This window comes from Lissotriton vulgaris, chromosome 1_1 (genome assembly GCF_964263255.1).
Source record: "Lissotriton vulgaris chromosome 1_1, aLisVul1.2, whole genome shotgun sequence".
Lineage (NCBI taxonomy): Eukaryota > Metazoa > Chordata > Amphibia > Caudata > Salamandridae > Lissotriton > Lissotriton vulgaris.
The window spans coordinates 1,401,298,503-1,401,321,923 of record NC_141685.1 but is presented as its reverse complement, the minus strand read 5'-3'; the positions used below and the strand labels follow the sequence as shown (position 1 = coordinate 1,401,321,923).

Genomic DNA, 23,421 nt, shown 5'->3' with positions numbered 1-23,421 from the left:
GCTGAGCTGGCTACGCTGATAACTCGAAGGCAAAATACTGTTTTGGCAGGCAGGCCAGGCCGAGCCAGGCACCGCTTCGCTTGGCAGGAAGTAAGGCAGAGGTCAGGGATGCATCTCCATGCTGCAGCTTTCAGAGGCAGAGACAAAAGTGGTTCGAGGCAGAAATCAGGGCCTAGCTCTGCAGAGCCAGAAAAAACGTGAAAGTGCACCATGTAAAGACGTTGGCAAGGCATAGTTAGGAACTGAATTATCAATCCATTCATGGTGGATCTGATAGAGGACATGTTAACGTTGGACGCAAATGTATTTGCGTCTTCAGATTCGGTTGCGGAGGGAAGTTACATGCACTTTAAACTCGTACATGAAGACGTTGGGGTACACGTTAGGGGACATACCTGACCATAAAAATTTCAATTACCTCATTCCCTCCTTGTCCCCTACGGACCCATTAGGATATATCTATTTTCATGAGACCATCTATCTGTTCATATAACATCATCTGTTCTTCTTTCTTTATTCGGGAATGGGAACGTGGACTTGAGCGGGGAATACAAGCTGTGGCGCACAAGCCGCAAATCGCTGGCCCACATTGAAGACATAGACAACAACTGAATACTATGGCCAATATAATCCCTAGGAATGACAATAGCTTCCATCCCCAGGCTGTTATTACACTCCAGAGCCAACCGGACCAAGTCCAGGAGCCTGGGTTCTGATGTATCTGATGGGCAATTTCGTGAAGTCTGGTGATTGCCTTATAGACTGATGGCGCATTATTAGGAATAAACACGCAACAACTGGATCCGATGACTCTACAAGCTCCGCCCCTATCGGCCAGGATGACGTCAAGGACAAGGCGGTTCTGAAGAACAACAAGTCTCATAGCAGACTGCTCCTCTGTTAAGTTGCCCAAAGCGGAAGTAGTCTCATTCACTACTGCTTCGAGAATTCTGGTTAATTTGCGTATCAGTTTACTATTTGAGACAGTGCCTAAATAGGGAAAGAATCCTTTATTGAAATCTGTATATTGTTCCCATGCGGTTTCAGTCTGATCAACTATTGGGAGATCTCGCTTGTGTCTAACGAGATTGAGGCGGGAATTTCTGTGATAATCAGATGGGGCTAGAAAAACTGGTGGCAATAGGAATGCAATGAAACAAGTACCATCCCAATCTGGAGGTAAACGTACATAAGCTGTATGACCACAAATGAAATAGGAATGTCGGGAAGCTTTGAATGTAGACTTGCCTTCATCACTGAATTCGACCACAGTAGTACAGTCACTATGGCCTAGATGTACTGAACCATTCTTTCTGACGCATAATACACCTTTTGCTGGTAAAACTGATATAGATGGCAAGTCTGGACTAGTTTCTGACTGAACATTTAGAATCATGAGGTTAAGTGTAAAATTACCTAATCCATACACTTCATTTTCTAGATCAGTCCCTGTCATTTGTGGAAGACCTTCTTCATCTGGGAAACATGCTTTGTTCATGACTGTGTTCAGATTTCCCCATATCCATTTGCCTTGGGAAACTCTGGATTCAGTGTCTAAAGAGGATATTAAACTAAACCATGCACCACAGGAACCATTATGTGTAAACGGGTAAGGAAAGAGGGGCAGAGCTCCCTTGTAATTCTGATAGGGAGGGAGTCGGCCACATATCCAACAATTAGTAGCATTGTTGATCTGGTGAGAATGGTGTAACATACGGATGAATGTATTGTTGCGCAGCGCAAGTCGATAAGACAATTCGTGTGGGGGTAGTTCACCAAACGTGTGCTCTGCAGTGTCATTGGAAAAAGAATGTGCAATGGGAAAGTACATGTATAACATCCAACTGATGCAAATTAACGTAAGACTCAGAAAAAACATAATAAGTAACGTGCAGATACAACGGCTTCGGAGACTTTTACAATAATTTCTTTTCTTGATCTCCTGTCTATCTCTCTCTCTATTGGGGTCTAACTTGTACATGTCAAGAAACTGTCTAACCGCTTCACCCGAGGGGGACTTACTGTCTGACTTACTAGACCTCAATTTCATGCGGTACTCCTGTTGAGGAGTTTTATCTACCAGGGGGAGTTTAGTATCAGTCTCTGGAATGTGGCAGGGCTGGGAATCAGTCTTTGGCGGAAGTCCATAAAATCGTTTCACATGGCTCGAGTGGAGCCAACCTTTTCTTCCTTCTAGTTTCACCACAGTCCTGGTAGTTAACAAAACGATCTTCGGCTCCTTCCAACGGGGCTCCAGAGGGCTTGACCGGTGGAAGTTGCGAACTACGACGACGTCTCCTGGGACCAGCTCATGCGGTTTCACCTCGGTGTTGTCTGGAAAGGCTGCCGCAACCTGTGAACGATTTACAAAAAGGGGGTGGTGATGAACAGAGTGTCTGAGTTAAACAGACCACTCTTACCCAGTCCAAAGATCAGGGCTTGATCCATCACCGTTATTTATCTCACTGCCCCATCCCAGCTCAGAACCTGGATATATGCAAATCAGTCTGTCCCTGGCCCAGTGCATCATGGGAACAGGGCAGACTAAACTACCAAGCCAATTCTTCACCAGAAAGGAGACAAGCTACCGGGGACCGGTTTCTGGCATTTCAGCCTTCTTCGGCCCGGCTTGCTTGAATCCTGATGGAGCAGTGAGAAAGGGACTCATGTCTGAGTATACCCTGCCACACCTATAGTGGCCAAAAACGATTTACAAAAAGGGGGTGGTGATGAACAGAGTGTCTGAGTTAAACAGACCACTCTTACCCAGTCCAAAGATCAGGGCTTGATCCATCACCGTTATTTATCTCACTGCCCCATCCAAGCTCAGAACCTGGCTATATGCAAATCAGTCTGTCCCTGGCCCAGTGCATCATGGGAACAGGGCAGACTAAACTACCAAGCCAATTCTTCACCAGAAAGGAGACAAGCTATCGGGGACCGGTTTCTGGCATTTCAGCCTTCTTCGGCCCGGCTTGCTTGAATCTGTGAACGACATGATTGTAGTGCAGACATCAAGGAAGCAAGGTAATCTGTCAGCATAGTACTATCAACATCAGTTATTTTTCGTGGCATAGGCGTCCCCCACATATTAGGAGGCCTACCAAAGACCACCTCATACGGGGATAGCCCTGTCCTAGAATGGGCTACCATTCGCATATAAAAGAGGGCAACTGGCAAAGCTACTATCCAATCTACGCCTTTTTCTTTACACACCTTGGCGAGACGAGTTTTCAGGGTCTGATTGTGTCGCTCCACGAGACCTGCTGCCTCGGGATGTCGGACACAGTGAAACTTCCATTGATAACCTAACAGAAGTGAAACCTGCTTCATGAGTTCGGACGAGAATGGCTGACCATTATCTGAATACACGACACGGGGCAAACCGTACCGTGGGAAGAATTCACGAACCAACTGCTTGGCAGTGGTTGGAGCAGTGTAATCTGGGACGGGATATGCTTCTGTCCATCCGGATAGGGCACATACAACTACGAGGACATACTTAAAACCTCTGCATCTGTCCATCTGGATATAATCCATCTGGAGGACTTCAAAAGGATGGTCGGGAGGATAAAACACCTCGCTCCACGGGAATACCTTTTCCTGGATTGAACTGACAACAGATCATGCAGGTACGCACTTTCTGTTTTGCTGCTGCTCGTAAATATTTGTTGAACCAGAGATTCTGTAAACTGTCTAACATGGCTTTCTCTCCTAAATGTGCTGGACTGTGTGCAGTGTTGATGATAACTTGGACCATAGAGTCGGGGAGAAACCATGTGGTCTTTCCCCTCGTCATCCATCCCTGTTCAGTCTGGACCCCTCCTTGTTCAGTCCATTTCTTGATTTCGTCTGGAGTAGCATGTGTCTGTATGTCAATGACATCTTGTGTGGGGTCCCTAACTGTCATGCAATGTGTCAGTGAAGATACGTCAGTTTTTGTCATATCAGGAGTATGAGTCTGGGCTGTATGTTTCGCTGTTCGATCTGCAAGGCGTTACCCTGGGAAATAGTGTCTGTAACTTTTGTATGTGCTTTGCACTTCATGATGGCTATGGCTGTAGGCAAATGTATTGCTTCCAATAGAGCTTGAATGAGGGGACCATGCTGGATTTTGCCTCCGTGAGAGGTCAGGAAACCTCTCTCTTGCTAGAGGACACCGAAGTCGTGTACGACTCCAAATGCATAACGTGAATCTGTGTATATGTTTACTTTACGGTTCTTGGCTCGTATACAGGCTTGGGTCAGAGCAATGAGCTCTGCTGCTTGAGCTGACAGGTTGTCAATGCGATGTGTTTCTAAGACTTCAGTTTCAGTGGTCACTGCATATGCGGCCACTAGTTCTCCTGTATTTGTTCTCATACATGAACCATCCACATAAAGTGTCAGGTCTGGATCGGGTAATGCAACATCTGTCAAGTCTTGTCTGGGCTTCGTGATTGTATCAATGACCTCCACGCAGTCATGTGGAGTAGGATCTGTTGTGCTCGATGGTAAAAGTGTAGCAGGATTCAGTGTATTGCAACGTCTGATTTCTATGTGTGGTTGGAATAATGTCAATTCATAACCTGTCAGTCGTGCTATGGTCAAGTGCTGAGTCTGTGTTCTGTTTAGGAGAACTTCCACAGAGTGTGGAACCTGTACTGTCAATTGATGTCCCAATACGATGGAATCACTTTGTCTGATTGCTAGAGCTGTTGCTGCAACTGATTTTAAGCACGCAGGCAAGGCCTGGGCTACTGGATCTAATGTACTCGAAAAATAAGCACACGGTCTGTGTTTGTCTGCTTGAACCTGAGTGAGAACTGATAGCAATGTGCCATCGCGTTCTGTGACAAAAAGTGTAAAAGGTTTGCTGTAACATGGTGTCGCTAAAACAGGTGCTTGACATAAGGCTTTCTTTAATTCGTCAAAAGCTTGTGTATGTTCCTGAGTCCATGGGAGGACAGACGAAGACGCTGCCTCTTGTGTTGTTAACTGTATAAGTGGTTTAGCTAGAAATGCATATTGGGGAATCCATTGTCTGCAATAGGAAGTGAGTCCAATAAAGGCTCGTACTTCCTTCTGTGTCTTGGGTTGCGGAAGATGTGCAATTAACTGGATACGATCAGGTGTCAACTGTCTCCCCTCCTTGGACAGCAAGTGCCCAAGGTACACAACTTGCTGGGCACAGAATTGTAGCTTCGAAGGAGACACCTTGTGTCCCTTGTCTGCCAAAAAATACAAAACTGTCAGTGATGCTTGTTCACACTCTGGTTCACTTCGGGCGGTGATCAATAAATCATCGACATATTGGAGTAGGGCAGTGTTAGGAGGCATGTGTATACTGTCAAGTTGTCGTTTCAATGCTTGGCTGTAGATGCTGGGGCTTTCTGTGAATCCTTGAGGGGCGCGTGCAACTTTGAAGCTACGGCCATTTAAACAGAATCCGAAAAGATACTGGCTTTCCGGATCAATGGGGACACTAAAGAAGGCGTTCTTGAGATCGATTACAGTAAAGAACGTCGCCTCTGAATCAATAGCTGACAATAATGAAGAGATGTCTGGGACCACAGGATACTGTGGTACAATGCATTTGTTCAATTCTCGTAAATCGATCACCAATCGATAAACTGGAGGTGCATTCGGATCAGTGCGTTTAAGAATCGGAATGATAGGGGAATTACAAACATTGGAGTCGGTTTCTACAACCACTCCTTGTGCAATGAGCTCGTCAATGATTTTCAGTAAAGCCACTACAGCATCAGGTGGTAACTTGTATTGTCGGATTCGGGGCAGTACAACTCCTGGCCTGAGTGTAACACGGTATGGTGTAATGTGCATACAACCTACATCAGTGGGGCCTTGTGCCCATAAATGTGCAGGAACATTCTGTAACCTGGGATCAAAATCTCTCAACACATAATGACCCTTAAAATCACGAAGGAACAGCCTTACTCCTTCCGGAGAACAACAAATTACAGCTCCTAGAGCTTTCAGAGTCTTAATACCAAGCAAGTTTTCTGGACATGATTTCGTAAGCAATAAATCAGTAGTACGGGATAATGGACCAACTGCAAGGGGAACAGGTTTCGATACTTCATTAACAATAGGCTTTCCTGAAAATCCAAGGGAAACATTATGTGAGCCTGAGAGGGGTGCCCCTGGAACCTCGTCATGACTAATGGTAGTCCTGCTTGCCCCTGTGTCAATCAAAAACTTTCTATCCTTTCCTAATACCTGACTATGTACATAAGGACCCTCTTGATCTACAGGAACCTCAATAAGAGGCAAGCCAACCTCCCTCTCTAGGCTGTTTCATGTGTACTGCTGATAATCGGGGTAATCAGATTGTGCATACTGGTACATCTGCTGTGTGACATGTTGGGTTGCGGCAATGGGTTGGGGCTGTGGTACCGCTACGGTCTGTTGTGGGACATGCATAGGCTGCACATTCTGTGGAATATGTTGTTGGACCTGGTCCTGTCTAGGCAGACGTGGTCTCTCCTTAGTTTTACCTGTGGCTATATTGTGTTTCAGAACTGCACAATCGTTTACATAGTGACCTGGCTGTTTACAATAGTTGCATGTCCCTTTAACAGGAGCCGCCGAATTATTGGACTGTGTCGTACCCTTTTTCTGACCATCAGCTGGAACTGACTGAGCCACTAGCATTTTCATTTTCGTGTCTTTCATACGTCTCTGTTCGTGATCATGTTCCTCCCTAATTCTGTTCTGGTGATACTGTAACATTTGTAACATTTGGGAAGGCGTATTTGCTTGCCATGTGCTTTTGACTTTCAATACACGATTCTTAACCTGGGGTAAGGAATTCTCGACTAATTTGGTGACAAATAGGTGTGGGTAAGACTCGCTACTGGTTTTCAGGCCACTATTAATAATAAAACATTTCTCGAATCTAGAATAAAAATCACTAGTGTCTTCATTGTGTTTCTGTTTGCAGGCTGAGATTGCATCCCAGTCCTCCTTTTTAGTTGTCAACAATCTTGGCAAAACCTGTACTAATAATCCTGGTAATGCTTTGGTCTTATCCCCAAGACCTAAACCTGGGGTCCGACCCTCTTCTTCGTCTTCCAATTCAGTCCAATTAATCTTTTTATCTCCCACCTCCCATTCTTTTTCTTTGAGTTTCTCGTAAATACCGGCAGGCAATAATACTTTCAGTATTTTCATAATGTCGGGATATGTGTAATCTCCCATGAGTAACATGTCTTTTATTTCACGGTGAAACCCTGCTGGATCTTTATCATGACTAGGCACTATTTTCTTCATTTCCAATAATTCCATTTTAATTATGGGCGTGTATACAAATACGCGTTCAAGTGTATCATCTGGTTTCCGGATGGGGTGTACTTCTCGTAAAGGATTCTGTCTATCTAGGTGAAAAGGATTGCTTACTGGGGGTGGAACAGGTACAAAACGTGGAGTCAAGAACGTTCGGTATTTATGGCGTTGTTCGAGAATTACATTAATCAGATCAGTACCTAGGCCTCTCCATCTATTCAGGAGTAAGTCTTGCAATAGATTATACAACGGACCTGGATCAGATTGTTGATTCTCGTACTGTACAATAAGATGTTGGGTCATGTATATACCAGCTAGTCGCTGTTCTTCTGGAGTAAGACTTAAAAATGTTTGCACTACTAAATCATCTTTATATATACTGTCATCCCCGGCCCATTGGACTGCGGACCGGGCTAGTTCCTGATCACGTAAGGTATTGAGTTCATGATAACCTACTCTTTCTTTCAGGATTTTATCAGTAACTTGGAAAATATGTTCAAGGGAACATTGCTCTGGTATCGGGGAAAGGTATCGTTTCTTGCTTTCTAGACGAATGGGTCTGTCGAAAGGTCTATCAAGAGAATACTGTTTTGGGAGTTTCGCCCTACCTACGTAGGCTATCGTGCCTTGAGTCACTACTGGAGTTTCTGTTTCTTCCTCCTCCTCTAAGGTGTCTTTATCGTCTGACTCGAGAGGCCTTTCAGCCTCCCGTCTGGCATGTATTGCTACTATTTCTTTACGGATCTTTCTAGTCATGGCCTCTATACATTTCTCTTTATCGTGCTTACAATCTGCTATATTCTGACTCCACTTCGACAATCCCTCCATCTCTTCTTGCGAAAAGCCTGGCTGGTCTTGTTCCCTTATCAAACAATTAATCAGAAATCGCAATATCAAACCTTGTGTCTCAACTTTCTGATGTGCCATGGCTTCACGAATACATTTTGGCCTCTCTCCTGTTCTAAGAAAATGATATATGTTGTCTAGATGTTCTGGCATTTCTGGTAATAACAGCAGATAATCTGTAACACGGCGTAGACGTAATGAGGCTAACATCATGGGTCCTGTCTTGCCAGGTACTGGATCATATCTACAATCTGTAAGGTACTGTTTAAGTTTTTCGGCTGGGCTTGCTTTAGGTGTACGCAGCATTGCTAATTCTCTCATTGTCACTCTGTGTAATTGTGGCGGAGTGTGATAGGGACCTCCTGAAGCACCTCCTGAGGCAGAACCGTGAGCATGACTTGTCGTCATTGGGTGTGGGAGAGGTACATTTATCGGGGACGACTGCCTCTGAGTCGTATCTGTACCAAAAGGGTTATTAGGACCAAGAGTAGGGGGACCAGTAGGGGAAGTGACAACAGGTGCGGGAAGTTGATGGCGTGGAGGGGTCGTGGCTTGATCAGCAGGAATATGCGGTGGCAGATTATTATTAGCGGGTTGTCGAGGTACATTGGTATATGCGGGAGCTACATCATCCAAATAGGAAGAAAGAAAAATGTCTGCTGCGGTCTTTTTATGACGTAATTTAGTCGGGACCAATGGAGGGGGCAGATCATTTGGCATTTCCGGGGTCGCCTTGGGCAGGCCCTCGGCCAGAACTGGATACAGTCCTGTTATAAGGGCATTACTCTGTCTTTCATGTTGTTCCATTCTGACTCGCTGTCCTTCCTCTAGTAGTTCTTTTTCTCTAGCTTTTTCGGAATCCTCTCTACTCTTTTCTGCTTTTCTGAGTGCCTTCTCTGTCCGTCTATGCAATTCTTTGCGCCACAATTCTATGGCATCTTTCTGTGATTGTCTGGCTTTCTTTTTCCATAACGCTTCTTCTACTCTCATGATGCACTCGGCATCCCATGTCCCTGTAACGGGCCATCTCTGATTCTCTGCCAAGTCTTTCGTATAGTCCACCCATAAGTCTAAGTACAGTATGGCATCTAAGCCATGCTTATGGTACATAAAATGTCCTGGAGTGTCCCTAGGTGGGATGGGAACTGCTTCTTCAAGTATCCCTTTCCTAGTTCCTATCTGTCGTAATTTCGAGAACAAAGGCATTGCTACCTCTCTCTGAACGCAAACACGGTAAACACAGTAAAGAAATGCAAACAATCACTCATACCACGACATTAAACACGTTGAAACATTTCGAACAGATACTGACTATTAACGAGTTCTATAACGAAAACAAATCTGAATCGCTGAATAACTGAATTACTAGATGTACTGCTAAACAGCACAGATACACTGCTAAAACAGTGCAGACCGGATCTGTGTACCCAAACCCGTCTTGACCGGATACAAATTAATGCACCCGTCTTGATGCGTCCCCAGCAACGGTACTCACCGGGTAGCACGGAACGGAAGGCCTCGGAAACTCGTCTGGACTGGACCGCTACGACGTCATTGCTGCTGCGCACTATGCATGCGCCTCGACGCTTCGGACAGGTGGGCCTCTGGACACCTCGGACACTGTTCTCTCGGCTGGGCTCTGGTCGGGATCCTCCGCACTCCTCACCGCCTCGTCTGGATGTCGACCGCAGTCTCCGTCACCTCCGTAGGCCTGAGGGAGATACAGGAAAACCTGCAGATGCGCATAGGAGTCCGTCACGGCTGTGGTAGGGGGCAAGGCCTGCGACGCATCGCCGGCGCGTGGGGTGGGGGAGGGGTACCTGTTCGGGCGCCAAATTATGTGGTAAATATAATTTACCGGTCAATTTTTTACAGTATAATTACTGACAAGTAAAAGAATAGCTCAATCAAATGAGAGGCAGAGTCCGGGGTGTCTGAGTCATACGGGCTTTAATTCGGGATGGCTCGAGCCATGGAAATCAATTCCATCAATACAAGGGATCGGGGGTATATGCAATGATGGCAAAAAGATGTCAACGATTTATTAACAGTACATGACATATATAGTAAAACTGTGCAATAGCAATGAATACAGTAGGCGTGACAAGTGACAAGAATATGATAAGAACACATGTGCGTAGCAGAAAGGCGTGTACAGAGGCGTGCACGGAGGTGTGTGCTGGAAACGTCACTGAAAAGTGTCATAAGTGGGTGGATGCATAGAAGATTCTGCAGAGTCAGCTGAAACTTATAACCTGGGTGCGCGCGCAGCTGGTATGACGTGTGATTGACGTGTATCTGGAGAAAGCTGAGGGTCTGACTTTTAGCACTAGTAGAAGAGACAGAAGTCTGGCATGTCAGACCGACCTGTTCCTGTAACATGTCTGATATCTTGTATTTGGGGTATGTTTAATCTGAAGTAAAAGGTCTCTCGGGCAGAGGCTATTCTATACTAAAAGCATATGTGTCTAAGTGCAATGCACGGGGCCATGGGCCTACCATGATAACGGGAGCAATGAATTACATGAGGGAGACAGGAAGGCTTGGCCCTTTGCTCTGCAGCCGGGAAACTGTTTACCTATTTCACTAGACTGGAATGTGTTTGAGGAGGCTGAGCTGGCTACGCTGATAACTCGAAGGCAAAATACTGTTTTGGCAGGCAGGCCAGGCCGAGCCAGGCACCGCTTCGCTTGGCAGGAAGTAAGGCAGAGGTCAGGGATGCATCTCCATGCTGCAGCTTTCAGAGGCAGAGACAAAAGTGGTTCGAGGCAGAAATCAGGGCCTAGCTCTGCAGAGCCAGAAAAAACGTGAAAGTGCACCATGTAAAGACGTTGGCAAGGCATAGTTAGGAACTGAATTATCAATCCATTCATGGTGGATCTGATAGAGGACATGTTAACGTTGGACGCAAATGTATTTGCGTCTTCAGATTCGGTTGCGGAGGGAAGTTACATGCACTTTAAACTCGTACATGAAGACGTTGTGGTACACGTTAGGGGACATACCTGACCATAAAAATTTCAATTACCTCAAGAGATTTGACCTTATTATCAGTTTAACACATTAATAAGTAATTGTAAGATGACCGGTTACGTGAAGGGCCTTCTACTGCGCAGGAACAGGTGTTGGCACATTTTGTAACTTTTGATCTCTCGAAGTTAGAAATGCATTTTTTCGTTAAAATCTGCAGGTTATGCAGTAGATGATGGATTCCCTGGCAAATCCATAATTATGTGGGAAATGCAGTGGGCGCAGTATAATAATTCCAGTGGCCTTGATTATTCCATTTCACATTTAAATGGTCGCAGATATGTACGCTACGGTGTGCACAAAGCAACTTTGTGTGCGAATTGGACAACTCCACATTGCGCATGTTGCGGGGCGACACTTCCAGAAGCATAGACTCCCTGGGTATTAGCTGGTGCCTTGGTACGTGTGTTTAGAATGGAGTGGGCTTCAAAGCGATTGGTCATCCAGCTCGAGAAACTCTAGCCACGTGTAATGTTCACCTATGTTCAATGTAATGGTGCATTTGGAAACATGACGTATACCACAACTCCTGTGCGATGCAGCGGGTTTATATCCATGTAATACAAAGATGCGGCTTGTATGAGACCACACTTTGATTGGGTCCCACGCACTCCTGGTCATCAAGTACGTATGATTAAAGGTCATTGTAGAATATAGCACAGTGACTCGCATTATCGAATTATGATTGAGAAAGCATAGGCCTCTCTAGTTTGTATTAGTTGTGGTATGGCGTTTGTTTATCTCCATTTAGGGGGAGGACAAAACAACAGAATATTCCTGTGTTGTTGCTGGTTGCAGATCAGCCCGCAGTGCACATTGAAGTAATCCTGGTGCTGGGTTATTCCAGTCGATGGTTTGCGACTTTCCGTGGGGCGGGACTTCCGGCTTCGGAAGCCCGCGCACGCGCCCACGGAGAGAAGCCGCGCCCACAGAGAGAAGCACTGCTGGTGGCGCGGGGAGAGCCCCGCGGTGGCGGCTGAAGTCCGGAGTGGCGGTAAGTGGGCAAGCGCTCGGTGCACTTGTGTGTGTGTGTGTGTGCGACGGCGGGGGTGGGTTCTCTGTATGTGTGGGTGCGTGCGTGCATGAGCGCTCGTGTGTGTGTCTGTCTCTGTTTCTGCGCATGCGTGTGTGGTGTTGCTGCTTCCCAGGAGACAGCAGCTGAGCGCGTGGTCAGCGGAAATCGCCTCCTTGAAGAGGCAATGCGCGTGGCCGAGGCGGTCTCCTGGGAAGCAGAGTCAGTGACAAAAGATCTCGGCGAGTACAGCGCTGACGCTCTGTATCGCTACGAGACCTAAACTTTTTGATGTACACGCAGAACGTAGGAAGGATGACCGGAATGTAACTTGCGTGGAAAAGACGTTTACGTGGTAAGTGCCCCGTAGTAAACGTTACACGTAGAAATGCCTTCGTTGTAAATGATGTTTCCCATGGACATGATAAATTGCCCAGTCAATTAAATAATGTGTTGTAAAATGTTTACAATTTGTAACTCTTTTTTTAAAGATTTGTAATTTAATGTAGTTTTATATTATAGAAGATCTCATTGCAATGTCTAAATCTCTAATAAAAACCTTGAACCTTGATGGCATATGTTGCTTCTTTTTTTCCTCACATATCACAAATACTAACCGTAAGAATTTCGATAGTAAATTGATGGCATCCATTGTGTCCTTATTTTCCTTGTAGAGTATAAAATGACAATAGCTTCCTCTCGATTTAGGCCAGGAATGCTTTCGTGGATCTTTAAAAAAAACAAAAAGAGCCAAAAACTTAAGCAGTTTGCGACTAAATCTAATACAATGGAATCACCAGGTTTAATTTATCACTGTGTAGTCTAGACTAAAACAATTAATATTAACACCAAGATGAAAAACTAGAGAGACAAGTAAAACACATTAAAAACATCTAAAATGGTATACTTGTGGAAAGTCTGGGAATATGCTCCATTGTAGTATTCCTACTAAACACAAATGAAACTAGGTCTTCACTGCACACATGTGAACTAACCAATGGCATGGCCCTTGCTGGGATCACACACCATTTCAGCATGCTCTGGTTAAGCAGAAACTTCAAAAAGTGCCAACATAGCACAGGCCTACAAAATTGAGTTTCTGGGTGCCTGCTTTTAAGGGCACATAGAACAAACAAACTTAACAAGAAAAATAAATGTTAAACATATTCATTGTATAGGGGTTGTTCTAACTAGGACGGAATATCTTAAATATCAAATTTTATAAAACAGTATATAAATAAAATCATTGAAACTAGTTCAATGTCTGAGAAGCTTAATAGTATTTGTGGGCCAAATGAATGGTTTAAGCAATTTAATCATGAGTGATGCATAAAAATGTAGTTCTAGAACTATGATTTAATGGTTCCCAGAGTTTGGCATTTCATTGCTTCTCCATGAAATGCCAGCGTATCTTACCTGATACTGCTCTGACATCTGTCCAAATGCACAGCAAAGGGAGCATAAAAGAGCATGGTTTAATATTTAAATACATCATAGTGTTTTAGAGGTGAGCATGCAAATGGATGCTTATATTGGCGCTTGCAATGTCTAAACCGTAGCCTTAAATCCTGCAAAGAAATAACATGGTGGGCAGCAGCAAGCAGGGCATACTCTGGTGAACAGCACTTGGCAGCAAAACATTAGTGGAAGTAAATCAATGTAGTGACCAAGCGTTCACTGAGAAAAACTGTGGCAGTAGATTATGTATGGAGGTGCAGATCTCACAGTTTCCCGAATATTTCTTAACAATGATTAACAGAAAGAGAAAGTACTACATCAGCAGGATACAGAGAATTGTCACTTACAGCAGGACATGACTAGCAGGATCAATTCAATGCCAAGTCACTAAATGAACTGAGGAGAACAGTTCACTTTTAGAGGTTTAAGTAAAGAAAATGAAAATTATTTTTTTTAACTAAAAGACCCATGCTGAACTCATTCATGCTGCCACAAAATGGGATAACCTTGGAGCACAGCACCTAGAAGGGCAAAGTAACGGACAGTAAAACATTTGCTGGGAATTGTATGAAGCGAGGTATGACTGAAACCAGACCCCATTCTACTACAACAGCAGCGAGCAGAACTGGACATCAGCCTGACCATAGTTTCTTACAAGACCATCGTCATGAAAGATGGTGCACTGCAAATCTAATCACCTTTGAAGGCATCTAGTTTGCCACTAGACAACCCACCTTATACAAGAAAGGTTCCAAAGACAAAAGGCGTCAATAAAATCCAAAGAGTATGAGAAATGAAAAAACTTTGATATAAAATATACATAAATGGTCAAAATTGATATCCTTCTTTACTGAAGGAAATACATTGATTTGAAGCACACTGAGCAATAGAAGGCATCACAGTGCTGCACATTCTTTATTGCTGAGGCGGAGCACCTGGATTGTGAGCTCAAGTGGTGGAAGTCTCTGAGCAGAAGGCACATATTACTTTTTAGGGCACGCACCCTGCGTTGCAGTGCGCGGCACTGCCCGCACAGGTCAGAGCCCTTTTGTCCGGGGTTTGAAAACGGATCCTGGAATCGCACGCGCTCGTGCGTGTGCTTTTCCTTTTGGGTTCAGCTATTGGGATTGTTTGCATGTTTATTTTAAACAGAGCACGCAATAGGCCAATGACGGGCGCATTGCTCCAGCCATGGCCTATTGGTGTCTGTTACGCGCACCAAAGCCCATATATTTTCAATTATCGTACCCAGACACGGGCGAGATAATTTAAAACATATGGCTCGCAGTGGCGCGGGTGTGTCTTTTTTTTACAATAGCGATCGCTTTCGCGATCACTTTCAGTGCTGCTTGTTATTCAATGACGCATCAACACCATGACAAGCCATTCACATGAAAAATATGCCCGTGTCCATAACGGCAGTGTTTCATTTCATAAATCACACAGCTCTTTTCTATAACAGAAAGGCGAGTCTAAGTGGAAACACATAAGTGAATTTTCTTTCAACGGAGCAGGTTGTGGCTCATTCTCCTCTTAGAGTCACTTCATTTTGCACAGATTACAGAATCTTTCAGTTGTTCAAAGCCTAACCCGCAGAGTTTCCTGTTTCAGTTTTGCTTTAAAATATGTGTGGTAAAGGTCACCAATCGTTTCCGTGAGAGGGGCCTTCCAAAGAATCACTGAAACAAGAAGGACATGTTACTTAATTAATGAGAGGATGTGGCCTAAGGACCACAGCTGCCGACTGGGGAACCAGGTTCGAGTCTCGTCGTCGACTAAACAACTTGTGATCCTGGGCAGGTTATCACTTAATCTCCCCGTGCCTACCAAAACTAAACACATGTATTGTGTAAAAATGAAATGTGTAATGTAACTTGCGCTCGTGTACAGAGCTCCAAAACCTTCGGGTCGAGTTCACGTTATACAAAACTGCAACAACTAAAAAAGCCAAATAGAACGGTAGTGGTCTTTGAATGCGTGCAGTCATTTAACACCTGGGACGTATGACAACTCAAAGGATCAGCGTCCCTTAAGAAAAAAGTATGTCACTAACACGAGGGTGTAGAAGTTACCCAGTTGAATATAAGAAGCCTTCTTTCCTTCCTTAAGTACTCTATGGCCTTTCACTAGGCCAGAATAGGAAGCCCGTTGATGTGAGTCATTTTAAAAACTCCTTTTAAAAAAAAACTATTTTATTGGTTTCTTCAAAAACAAAACTGCTCAAACAGGTACTTGTTTTTGCTTCTTGTCATGCCTGGTAGGAAATTATAGCTTCGATTTGACTGACAAAACAAAAGAAATGAAAAGACAGGATAAAATTATGCCCATTTCTCTTTTCTTCGCCCCACTCCTTACTTGTGAGAAATTAGCTTCATGCAGTAAGAATAACTTTCTGGTTTGTACTGTCTAAAAAATCTTTTCAAACGCGCCACCCTCATTCCTTGGGTAAATTCTACTCTTCCATTTTCCAAATTTCCTGTTTGTTTTCCTGTCTTTGTGACATGATGCTAACTTGTTTGGGCTTTGGCCTTCAGAGATCTGCAGCAGTCTTGCTAACTGAGACATTGTGATGGCAATTCTCTGTGCACAAACAAGAGGCATGGGCACCAGGTTCAATGTCAGGACATCCTGACATTGAACCTGGTGCGGGGGGGGGGTTTCGCCCTAGCTGCATAGGCTACAGCAAGCTCCCATGGGCAGATGAAGAACAAGCATTTGCAATGCAATAGTCCTCGCATTATTAAAGTTTGAGCTTTTGGTGTTGCATTATTTGCAATGCCAATACCTCAAACTTTAATAATGCGAGTCCTAATGCATTGCAAATGCTTGTTTCAATAGCAATGCAGAACTGAAACCTGCCATAGGTGTTAGGAACTGGGATTTATGACCTGTTAGAATGCATTGAAGGATGAAAACAGTTTCATGGGGGTTTGGGGAAAACTGAAGGTCACCAGCTTCCTTAAAGGGCCATGAACTTCTGTAAGGGTAGAGTCAAAGGTCTCAGCATATCTTTTTGCCAGACTGTAATCCCACAGCCCTTTTTTTAAAAACTAGTTCAAAGTACATTACTTATGTAACACAAAATGTCAACCGTGGTGTCCTTTTACTTGAACACAGTTCTCACCAGCTACTGAAGTATTGTTCCTGCTGTTTCTTGGGTTCTATTTTACAGTTATGTTATGTTAGTAGGTTTTCTAAAGCGCGCAGCTGCCCCAGCAAAGGGGCGTCCCGGCGATGCCAAATCTAAAAAACACACACATCCCTAAAAGGTCGTTGCGGATGTAACTAGGCCCCATGAACTATATTGAAGGGTAAAGAAAGGTTTTAATGGCTTTTCGAAAAGCCAGCAGGTCCTCCATACCACGGATATGTACCGGCAGAGAGTTTCACAGCTTGGCCGCCAGATACCGGAATGAGCGCCCTCCTATCCGGCAGAATTTGAACCGCTGGACAGACACCATGTGCTGTCCCAGCGAGCGCAGCTGTCGGTGGGGCACATATGGGGTCAGTAAATTGCCCAGAAACGACGGGCTGCCCAATGTTAGAATCTTAAAAGATAGGCAAAGAGCTTTAAACTGGATCCGCTTATCAATCGGAAGCCAGTGCAGCCTTTGGATAATGGCTCCAACCGGGCAACAACTGGGGAGACCTACCATGTTTCTGGCTGCAGAGTTTTGTACTCGGAGTCGCTGTATCTCTGCATTATTAGCCCCCAAAAGCTGAGAACTAGTGTAGTCTAGGCGAGAGAGTATGGTAGACTGCACAATAAGTTGTCGTACCACTGGGTCAAAAAATTTCAAGTAAGTGTTAAGCCCCCTTAACAAACCTATGCAGATGGCAGCGACTCTCTTTGTATGGGTCTGGAAACTGAGCGTGGAATCCATCTAGACCCCCAGATTCTTTACCACTGTTTTTGGCATTGGCATAGCACCTAGAGGCGCTGGCCGCCAATGCTCATTCCAAAGGGCGGCATTCTTTCCCACCAGTAAAACCTCAGTTTTACTCGCGTTTAGTTGTAAACAATTTCTTGCCATCCATTGAGCCACTACTGTCATCTAGTCTCTGAATTTAGTGGCCGGTATAGATGGTGCCTCAGCTAAGTTGATAACAAGCTGGGTGTCATCAGCATAGGACACCATTGTAAGGTCCCATTTTTTTGCGACATCCGCCAAAGGTTGTACATAGAGATTAAACAACGACGGGCTCAATGCTGAGCCCTGTGGGACCCCCTGACCGATGGAATGGAAATGAGAGAGGAACAGAGGGGCCGACACACGGAAAGATCTCTCAGTCAGGAATGTCCTGAACTACTCTAAGGCAGTGCCAGTAACCCCTGCAGCCTCTAAACGATGTAGAAGGATGCCATGGGACACCGTGTCAAAGGCTGCGCTGAGGTCTAACAAAATCGGCGCTGCACTTTGACCGGAATCCAGAATCGTCCGGAGATGTTCAGTGGTGGCTAGCAGGGCTGATTCCATGCTTTGGCCCAACCGGAAACCGTTCTGAGACGGGTCCAGAATATTATGGGAGCTCAGAAATTGGGATAAGGTGTTATTGGCATGGGCCGCTGCAATCTTGGCCACCCAAGGAAAAAGGGAAATTGGTCGAAAATTCTCGGGATTTGAGGCTTCTTAATAATAGGAGACACCCAGGCCTGTTTCCAGGCACCTGGAACGGTTGCCATGGAAAAGGATAGGTTCAGTATTTGACAGCGGCTGCCTAAGGAGCAAAAGTGACTCAATAAATTGGGACGGCCTCATAGAGTCCGAGGGAGAGCCAGTAATCTTTCACTGTTCATTAGGTCCTTTCATGAGAAAGAACATAATGCCTCATTGAGAAACCCACAACAGACCGTGAAGCACTGCCACCTTATGCTCCAAATTCAATTAATTAATGTAAACAAATACCTGTGCATATGTCCAGAGCAATTTATACCACTATGGGTATCTGGATATAATGAAATACAATGAAGTTCATTCCTTGGCAAAAAACTGGGATGATTTTCTGTTCCGAGTCTGGGTAGGAGAGCCCACCTACTATTTCTATCACATTTGACCCACATTTAACACTTGCCACAGCTGCACATGGGAACTTATTTGAATGACTTAAAAGACGAACAAGCTGGAGGCTGGTATATGCTGTTTTGCCTGTGCTTGAAGATAATGACCAATGTTTTCAAGTAAATCATTTCAATTTGTGAACCATTTAATTTTAAAAAGTGCTCAGACTTTCCTTACCACCATATACCTCATGCCCTGTCCACTTAACATATGAACAGGAATTAGAGTTTTTCACATGTGGATAAAACCCTCAGTTCTGTACTTTACTGGAAAGTCAGAAGATTCTATAGATATGTCAGGCAACTGATGGACGACAATGGAAGATTCTCTGTAAAATGTTCTGTATAAATAGTATCAAATTAAGACACGTGCAATCTAGCCACACACATCTCTCACTCTCCCTGAAGAGACATCATGATTAAAGCATGACTAACCTAATCCAAAACTTGTGTGATCACAAGATATAGTTTAGCTTAAAGAGAAGGAAAATGAAACATATCAACTCTTGGAATAGGGACTTCTTAGTGATCAACACCATTGTCTTTACTTACAAGAGCCTGCAAATGTCCTACTGGACGCTTGTGGTAAATAAAACACTGAGAAAGCTGAAGAGGAAATTCTAACTGCAAAGGATAATACAAACTTGCCAATGTTTTATATAGCAGCGAATACCATACTTAAATTGTGTTAGTACCTAGATCAGGAATGCAAAACCCTCACAAACAGTCTTTAGAGCAGCGATATACCTTGTTGCACCCGAAAAAAGGGAAAGGATCAAAGATAAGGGAAACGGCGCACCCTGGTTTAATAAATCATTAAGGGAAGCAAAGACAAAGCTCCGCCACACAGAGAGGCGATGGCGTAAAACGAACGACCCAGCAGAGCGAGAAATCTATAAGACCCAGCTCAATCTATACAAAAAACAAATCACTGCCACCAAAGCAGAATACTATGAGAGTAGAATCACTACAGCGGCCAACAGACAGAAGGAGACCTTCAGAATATTGAAGGAACTCAGCCAAAAGGCAGAGCAGAAACCAGAGGATGGCAGCATTGACTGCAACACATTCGAAGCTTTCTTTCCGCAGAAAGTGAGATATCCTCTCTGACATTGATAATATCTCGATTAACTATAGCCCCTCTCACCTGCCTCAGGAACCCCCCTCAGATCTTATGCTCACTAGCCTCCCCACACTGGACCCTGTTTCCCTCCGTTAAATCATGACTCGAATTAAAACAAGATCCCCCTCAGACCCCTGCCCCCCCCCAAATTTTTCACAATGGCACTCCCTGCCTTGGAAAGCCATATCATCTCCATGCTCAACCACTCTCTGGAGACCGGGTATATGCCATCCAACCTGAAAGAAGCTAGAGTCATACCCCTTTTAAAGAAATATGGGGCAGACGCGGCCAATCTTAAAAACTATAGGCCCATATGCCAGCTACCCTTCCTCGCAAAAGTCCTGAAACAACATGTCCTCAAATCGCTCTCTTCTTTCCTGGAGGACAACCAACTCCTCCACGCTCGCCAAGCAGGCTTCAGAGCACACCACAGCACTGAACTGGTCATGTTGACGGTACTTGACGAGCTTAGAACCATGGCTGACAGTAAAAAGCCCAGTGCCCTGATCCTATTGGACTTATCAGCGGCGTTTGATACTGTCAGTCATGAGATACTACTGACCAGACTCTCAACCTTGGGCATCAATGGTCAAGCGCACCAATGGCTCAAATCCTTTCTATCTGGCCGGTCCCAAAGAATTCAGCAGGGTGAGCAGACATCAGAGAAAGGGTTGCTTAGTTGCGGCGTCCCTCAAGGCTCCGCTCTGTCTCCACTACTTTAATATTTATCTGCAACCACTGATAGTAGCTCTAGCCAAAATGGGCTGTAAAATATTCAACTACGCTGAAGACACTCAACTCCTCCTCAGCATACACAACACCCCCCTTGCCCAGGCCCATGTCCAAAATGTGCTCAGATTTACAGTGAGTTGGATGTCAGCAAACTCACTGAAAATCAATCCAGACAAGACAGAGGTCTTGGCCATCCCTTCTATTAACTCCCCCTGGAATGATCACTTCTGGCCCCAGGAGCTTGGTCCCACGCCTACCCCCATGCCGGTCGTGAAGAGCCTAGGTTTACAAATCGACTCCGAGCTCTCACTGGCCAATCAAGTTACCTAGGTGGTCCGTACATGTACCGGCCTGATCAGACAGATGCGGAAACTCGCCCTTCTTTTGACCACCACCTCACTACAAATGATAGTTTCGGCCACCATCGTTTCAAGGCTTGATTACGGCAATGCCTTATACATGGGCCTCCCTCAGAAACTAGCTAACAGACTTCAGGTGGTTCTAAATGATGCAGCAAGACTGATCGTCAGGCTTCCTAGAAGATCCCATGCCACCCCTTTGCTACATAAACTACATTGGCTCCCCATTAGGCAGAGAGCGAAAGTCAAGGGCCTGTGCATCATCCATAAATCAATCTATGGCCTTGCCCCAACTTATATTAAAGAACGCCTGGAGGCCTATGTGCCTAGCCGCACACTACAGTCTTCCAAGGCCTGTCGTCTATCCTGCCCCTGGTATAAGCTTACATCAAAAGGAGGCAGAGCCTTCTCTGTCTTAGCCCCCCAGCTCTGGAACGAGCTTCCTGAACGTCTCCGTAAGGAACCCTCCCTGCTTCGTTTCAGGAAACAGCTCAAAACTATCCTGTTCAGAGAATCACTTAGCACTGCTTAAACTCACACGTCGACCCTGTGTCGTCTAGCTGCCCACCTTCTCCCTCCCTAGCGCTGAGAGACCTGTTGGTGATTCAGCGCTGTATAAATGTCAATTAACAATAACAATAATTGTAAATACTCGTTGTTACTATAAGGCAACTTAATGGCACTCAGTTTATCGACCACAGCAGAATGACATGCCGGCACCTTCCAGGATTTGGACTTATGAACTGTGGTCTCACACAGGTGTCAGAAGGGCATGTGTAACTCACTGTGGGACCTAGGCTGTTTGCATGAATACCAAGCTCACCATGCAAGCACTAAGGTTACAAGCAATATAGGTCAACAGGTCACAATCCTGCCCTAGTATAGTGATTTGAGTTATGCCTTCAGCGGGGCTGCCCAGCTAAAGTTTCAAAGTGGGTTTGGTTTAGATAGCATAAAAATATAGAAAGACTAAAGGAACATGGATGTTTGGGAGCCAAAGGGTAATAACGCTTAGTTCTTTCACAAAACTTTACGGCAAGAAAGAGATTTTACCTGAGCTGAAGATGCGATCTCTACTGATCAGTCAATCCACGACCTAGCCCTGAGCACTTTGTTAAAGCCAAGACAGTTTTAGAAGATATTTCAAAAACGTGGCTGCTTCCCTGCCTGGCATAACACAGTTAGCTAGAGAAAATCGTAGCTAAAAGTGAGACGTACTTTACAGAGACCTCTTTATAAGGAAATGGCCAGGCAATGCTCTTTTCAGTCAACAGAGATTATGTGTATCTGGAAAAAGCTGCTTCTCTGCCCAGAGGGTCAAGGGTGATGCAATGTCTTAAATATGATATGATGTCTTACTTAAAATTTTAAAGAAACAAAATCTGCTGAAAGGGGAGCAGGCACATTACTATCCTCAGTCTCTATTTTGGATTTTTTAACCTTGATACAGTTGTCTATCAAATGGTAGATTATAAACGGAGGAAGATTCTCCTTCTAAAGTTAAAGAATCTAGACTATCCTTACATACATTTCTGTTTCCTGTAGTAGATTAAGAGAAGACATCACTTGAACAGTCATTATAGTAATCCTGCGGCATCTTAAAAGTCAACAGATCAGGTATAGGCAGCAAACGAGGCATAATCCTTTCCTATCCCCAAAGGGGAGCACCATTTCTGACTCTTTAGACTTCTCTATCTTGCAGGAAGAGGACACAATTGAAAGTCTGCAGCATCTGCACCTCAAGTGAAAAAATGTACACAGTTTAAAACAAAAAGCAGAATGGACATTACAACATATCTCATGTAGAGGGGCGTACTGAAGGGAAGAGGCAATTTTAGTCCATCTAAAAGTCCAAAATAACCACTGAAACGGTTTTAAAAATATAGAAACCAGCAATTCATATCCTGGAAGGAGAATATTTTGAGACTGAATTCTGCATCTGTGCAATCCAAAATTGGAATTGGCAGGGCAAAATATGTGGACAACGTCCAAGGGACCAGGTGCTGAAGAACTTTGATAGGGATGATGAATGAGGAGGAGAGTTGGGCCTTGCTGTGGTCACAGGGGGCATGATGCCAGATATAAACAGAGATATTTGCAAGTGCAGAAAACAGAATCACCGGCAAAATTAACTCCACATGCATTGGTCTTTTACTGCTGGGAAGCACTACATGTATGAACAGATCAATACTGGTGGTTAATCAGAGATGGTATCAGAGGGCTTAGAATGAGGGTTGGACTTGGCCCCGTCAGTAGTGAGGCTGAACCGGTGCTGCTAGCCACATTTAACCTTGTTGCCATGCTTGGCATTACAAATATCCCACCGAACAACAATGTCCACCACTTTAGAATGAAGCTCGTTCTCGATGCAAGTAATTTAACAGTGACCATTCACAAAGTTCCACTCAGAAGAAACTGAATGGAAAATAGTAGAGCAAGAACAAAAGACACATGTGAAACAAAAAATATCTGCAAGGAAGAAAAAATGTCCCAAAAAAATTAAACAAAATGTTATTGG

At 44.6% G+C, this 23,421-nt stretch overlaps 1 protein-coding gene across 3 annotated transcripts in view; it reads right to left on the bottom strand.

The window, feature by feature from the left end:
* PUS7 (pseudouridine synthase 7) overlaps window positions 1-23,421 on the bottom strand; it is a 330,471-nt gene that overhangs the window by 207,370 nt on the left and 99,680 nt on the right. For all 3 annotated transcript variants that reach the window (XM_086967051.1, XM_086967056.1, XM_086967062.1), the window contains one exon: window positions 12,790-12,901. In XM_086967051.1, the coding sequence (XP_086823177.1) occupies window positions 12,790-12,901 (112 nt within the window). The remainder of the gene's footprint in view (window positions 1-12,789; window positions 12,902-23,421) is intronic.